This window comes from Chenopodium album, chromosome 16 (genome assembly GCF_948465745.1).
Source record: "Chenopodium album chromosome 16, dcCheAlbu1.1, whole genome shotgun sequence".
NCBI lineage: Eukaryota > Viridiplantae > Streptophyta > Magnoliopsida > Caryophyllales > Amaranthaceae > Chenopodium > Chenopodium album.
Window position 1 is genome coordinate 41,320,673 of NC_137849.1, and position 4,921 is coordinate 41,325,593.

Sequence of the window (4,921 nt, forward strand, 5' to 3'; positions counted from 1 at the left end):
AACATCAAAGTATAAACATACATATTTAAACCAAGTAAAACCTTCCTTATCCCACCAATGTGGGACAAAGAGTTTTCCTCCAAAAATAAAAAAACTTCCTTTGCATTATTTCCAACAAGTAGCACCTATAATACTAATCGAGTCACCTCTGCAACACTAACAAAGTAACCCCTGCAATAGTGATCGACTAACCTCTGCAACACTAACAAAGTAACCCCTACAATAGTGATCGAGTAATCCTATAACACTAACAAAGTAACCCTATGATGAATGGCCACACGGTGTGACTAGTCACATAAAATAATTTTTTTTACTCCCCTTTCTCCTTGGCTTATACTATAGTAGAAATACACTTTTCAAAGATTAACCTATATACTCCCTCCGTTTTTAAATAATTACTTCATTTTTCTATGCGCGGAGTTTTAGGAGAAATTGGATAAAATAATATCATATGGAGGTAGTGGGATTGGTGAAAAAATAAAAAATTGTAAAAAACCGAAAGTAGTGGAGAAAATTGAAGGAGAGAGAATATGGAATTATTGTTGGGTCCACTTGGTAAGAGAAATTAATTAAATATTGTAAAAGTTTTTCAAATAAGGAAATGGAGCAAGTATTTAAAAACGGCCGAAAAAGAAAAGTGGAGCAAAAATTTAAAAACGAAGGAGTATAACGCTAAAATTTGATCTAATCAGACAAATCGCTTCAGAAAAATAAGGTTTAGATCGGAAGAAAAAATAATGTGAATTAAAGTTACATTCAATTCAACATGATTTCTGATTATAGTTTTGTTAACTTTGGTCTTTTTTTTTTTTTTTTTTTTTCGGTAAATTATACAAAGTATACAGTTGTATATGCTCGTACTTCGTACGAGTATATCCTTATTCTAGGTAACTTTTTTGGTTAAATTTCACATTCCATACCAAAAAATTATTCCCAAATCTAACCTCCGCGCAACTTTACTCTAATGTCTGATCCCCGCATCTTCACGTAATCTCTCACCAAATATCTTCCCTTTTTCTTCGTTCCTATTTCTTCAATCATCCGTTTCTTCAAACCCTCAATTTTTGATTTCCAACGCATTGATCCGCAGGTTTGTGCTTTTCTTACCCTAGAAATTGATTTATATTATTGGGTTATTGCCGAAATTAGGGTTGGTTAATTAGTTTATTCTTAATTCGATTCTAGATATATAAGTTTGGATTTTTATGGCAATGTTGTTGTTGTTAGAATTCGAACAATTATGATGAATAAGAAGAAAAGAAAAGGAAGCGGAATTGATGATGATGATTGTGAAAACCTAATTAAGACCCCAATTAATCCGTTGCAATTGAATAATGAAGATAGAGGGTCGATTATTAGGGCACATTTATCGCTTGAAGATTGTTCTAGGTTGAAGAAGAAGTGTAAAGAAGATGTGGGTAGTAATAATGTTTTTGATGGATCATCATGTGTTAGAAGTAGAATTGTTGGGGTTTCGACTGTGCCCCCTTCGATTGGGTTGTCCTATGTCGAACCGAGTAGGGGTTTGAAGAGGAAGATTGGGTGTATTGATGTTGCTACACAAATTGGTAGTAGGAAGAATAAACTTGAGAATGATTATGCTATGATCAAGACTATAGGGCAGGGGAAATTCGGGTCGGTTTGGTTGTGTAGGTGTAAGGCGAGTGGGCGTGAATATGCCTGTAAAACCTTGAAGAAAGGCGAAGAGACGGTGCATAGGGAAGTTGAGATAATGCAGCATTTATCAGGGCATCCTGGGATTGTAATGTTGAATGCAGTGTATGAGGATTCTGATTGTTTTCATCTTGTGATGGAGTTGTGTTCTGGTGGGAGGTTGGTTGATGAGATGAAGGAGAATAGGTGCTCGGAACAACGAGCTGCGCATATATTGAAGGAATTGATGCTTGTGATCAAGTATTGTCATGAGATGGGAGTTGTGCATAGAGATATAAAGCCGGAGAATATATTGCTTACAAGTTCAGGGAAGATGAAACTTGCTGATTTTGGCTTGGCTGTCAGAGTTGCTAGTGGTAAATCTCTTAAAACTTGGAATTTTCTGCTGTCCAATATCATGTTATCATTAATCATGTATGTTAGTTGTTAATTTGTTATCTGGATGATACATTCTGGTGCTTTCCCGTTGTTTTCTGCTATTGAATTTGAATGTTACAGGAAAAATAAGGTGTGCGATTTGAAATATGCGATCTTGAAAAGGGTTAGCTGTTGTAAGCTTGCGTACGATTTGAAGTATGTGCTTGGCAAGTAATAACTCATGTTGCCTGCACCCTGCGGAATGTGCTTTTGTGAACAATACTTGCACGACTTTTTAAACGATTATGTCTATCGAAATTAGTAGCATGGAGCAATGCAATCATAACAATGCTGGCTGTAGATTGTCATTAATGTATCCAATTTGGGAGTTCAGTTTTTGTAGATGGATTTTTGCTTCCCTAACTCTTTCTTAGGCTCTTATCAGATGTTTGCTGCAAAATGTATTGCCTGTGGACTTGTAATTCGTTTGATTCATCCATTGTGCAGTGTCCAAAATAACTGACTTGCCAATTGTTATTTGCTTTATGCTTGCTGGGTTTTTTAAAACTTGTGTTTCATCTGCAAATGCACACTGCATGCAATATCTGTTCATTTTGTTATGTGTTTTTTTTTTTTTTTTTTCATGAGACATGGAGTATATGAGTATGATATTTTTGGTTGAATGGCACATTATTGTCACTGCTGGAAATAGTTGTAAAGAAGTAGTAGTGGGCTATTTTATATCTGGAGAGGAAATGTTACAAAATGGCATTGATGGTAAATTACTTGAGTGGAACTTGATTATCCTGTATTCATTACATTGCTTCATATTAGATCATGTACTTATGTCAGTGTCATGCATTACCAACTTACAATAATTTTTACAATGTTTCTTGATTAATTTAGATAGTCCGATATTAATATACTAGATTTTTCCTCAGTTGATTTCTTGATACATTTGATACTAGATATATACTAGATTTTTCTCGATACTTAGATTACATGATTTTTCTAGTTATTTTATACTACGTACTAGATTAGTCTCGTGCGATGCACGATATTAGAAATCTCTTTGAAACATAGAGTATATATTGTATGTATTCATATTGCTTAATTACCCCATATAAGAAATATAGAGTATGCATTGGATACAAATAGTTGGTGAAAAAGAAAATTAAATAAATTAAATAAATTAAAGAGTATAGATAAATTGAGATGAGGTAAAATAAAATTTGAAATTTGAAACGAAAGAAATTTATATAATGACATCATATTTTATTTAGGTGGGAAAATTTTTCTTGTAAAGCTGCCATGTGGACAATATGATGTCAGCGGTTGCTACTTTAGTTATATTTATAGATTAGATATTTTCTTAAGGGTAATCCAGATCATATTTTAGATTAATATTAATAGTCACTGTCTTTTAAGCTGCAGTGTTCTGGTTCTGTGCGATGGTTTCTTTATTCTTTAGGTGTTGTGGATGCTATGCATAATTTAGTCTCTAGAAATTTTGGCTTGTATTCATTTTGTGTATGTGAACAGGTCAGAGCTTGAATGGAGTAGCTGGAAGTCCGGCCTATGTTGCACCTGAAGTACTCTCTGGAGCTTACCGGGAGAAAGTGGATATCTGGAGTGCTGGCATTCTCCTTCATGCCCTTTTGACAGGCTCTCTTCCATTCCAAGGGAAGTCAATAGAAACGGTTTTTGAGGCAATCAAGAATAATAAATTAGATTTCCACTCTGGTGAATGGCTGTCGGTTTCCAAACTTGCACGAGATTTAGTTGAGAAAATGCTGATGAGGGATGTTTCAGAAAGGATTTCAGCAGATGAAGTTCTTGGTAAGTGTTTTTTTTTATATTACTTATGTATAAGCTCTTTTCGACAAACAAAGTTCTTGTTAATCTAATTGTGGGAGGGAGAAACTATCATAGGAAGTATGACAAGTTTTTTTTTTGACAAATAAGCTAATACGAGTAACAATAGTTTATATAATTTCGGATGGAAGAGTACTCTAATACAAGTATATGTTTTCCTTGATTTGTATTTTTCAGGGCATCCATTTATAATGTTCTATACGGAGAGGACATTAAAATCGCTTTCCATCAAGCCTAATTCAAGAAATGTATCTGTGACTCCTTCCCACCAATCAGACAAAACCTCGTTGCCTGAATCTCACAAACTCCTGCCTAGCTCTTGCCCATCAAATGAGAATTTAGATCCGGCTGTAACAACCAGGCATCTCGTGGCTGGTGATACTGACAAGCAAGATGACTGTGGTCTAATGGATGTACTTGTAGTAGCAATCTCACAAGTTAGGATTTCAGAACCGAAAAGAAGTAGGCTGTGCTTCTCCGACAGCAGCTCAGTCCAACTGCAGTATTCTTCTAACAGCCTCTGTAAAGCATTCTAATTTAGTTGGCTGACATAGCTAACATTATTTTCTCCTCTTAATATTGGATAGGGTGGTTGTAATTAGCTTTATGGAAGCTGTAGCATCAATTTAATGTCTCTAATCAACCTAATTGGCTCTGTGTAATGAGCTCACTATCATTGTAATCCAAACAGTACACTTGATCATGTATATAAATCACTTGATTATGTTCATTGCAATCACCATATGTTAATACATGAACTCTGTTGTGAAGCCAAAACAATGGTGAATTCGCATCCCTTGTTAGTTTTTACTACTGAGACAAATGACTGGATCGTAAAGTGACTGATCTATGTTCTTACTCTCTCCATTCCTATTTGATGGTCATGTTTGGAATGTTTTTGTCAGAGAAAAGCATAACCACCAAAAAGGAGCGATAGAATACTACTCTTATTTGAGTATGATTTCGCTCTACCCTCTTCTCTTCATACGAGTCGTTTTATTTTCCTAATCTCTCC

The 4,921-nt window shown here is 34.9% G+C and overlaps 1 protein-coding gene across 2 annotated transcripts; it reads left to right on the plus strand.

The window, feature by feature from the left end:
• The first annotated feature begins 913 nt into the window (after positions 1-913).
• Positions 914-4,642, plus strand: LOC145585356 (serine/threonine-protein kinase PEPKR2-like). 2 transcript variants are annotated; one of them, XM_081642066.1, is made up of 4 exons: positions 914-1,090; positions 1,228-2,030; positions 3,574-3,870; positions 4,084-4,642. In XM_081642066.1, exons 2-4 carry the CDS (start codon positions 1,241-1,243, stop codon positions 4,440-4,442), a joined length of 1,446 nt encoding a protein of 481 aa, XP_081498192.1. In that variant the 5' UTR covers positions 914-1,090; positions 1,228-1,240; the 3' UTR covers positions 4,443-4,642. The 2 variants fall into 2 exon arrangements, with proteins under 2 accessions (XP_081498192.1, XP_081498191.1); XM_081642065.1 differs by having other exon boundaries at positions 914-2,030.
• Positions 4,643-4,921: the final 279 nt, after the last annotated feature.

Coding starts and splice junctions, on each gene's coding strand:
- LOC145585356 (XM_081642065.1), top strand. CDS start 1,241: ATGATGAATAAGAAGAAAAGAAAAGGAAGCGGAATTGATGATGATGAT. Junction 2,031..3,573: donor GGCTGTCAGAGTTGCTAGTG/GTAAATCTCTTA, acceptor GTATGTGAACAG/GTCAGAGCTTGAATGGAGTA. Junction 3,871..4,083: donor TTCAGCAGATGAAGTTCTTG/GTAAGTGTTTTT, acceptor TGTATTTTTCAG/GGCATCCATTTATAATGTTC.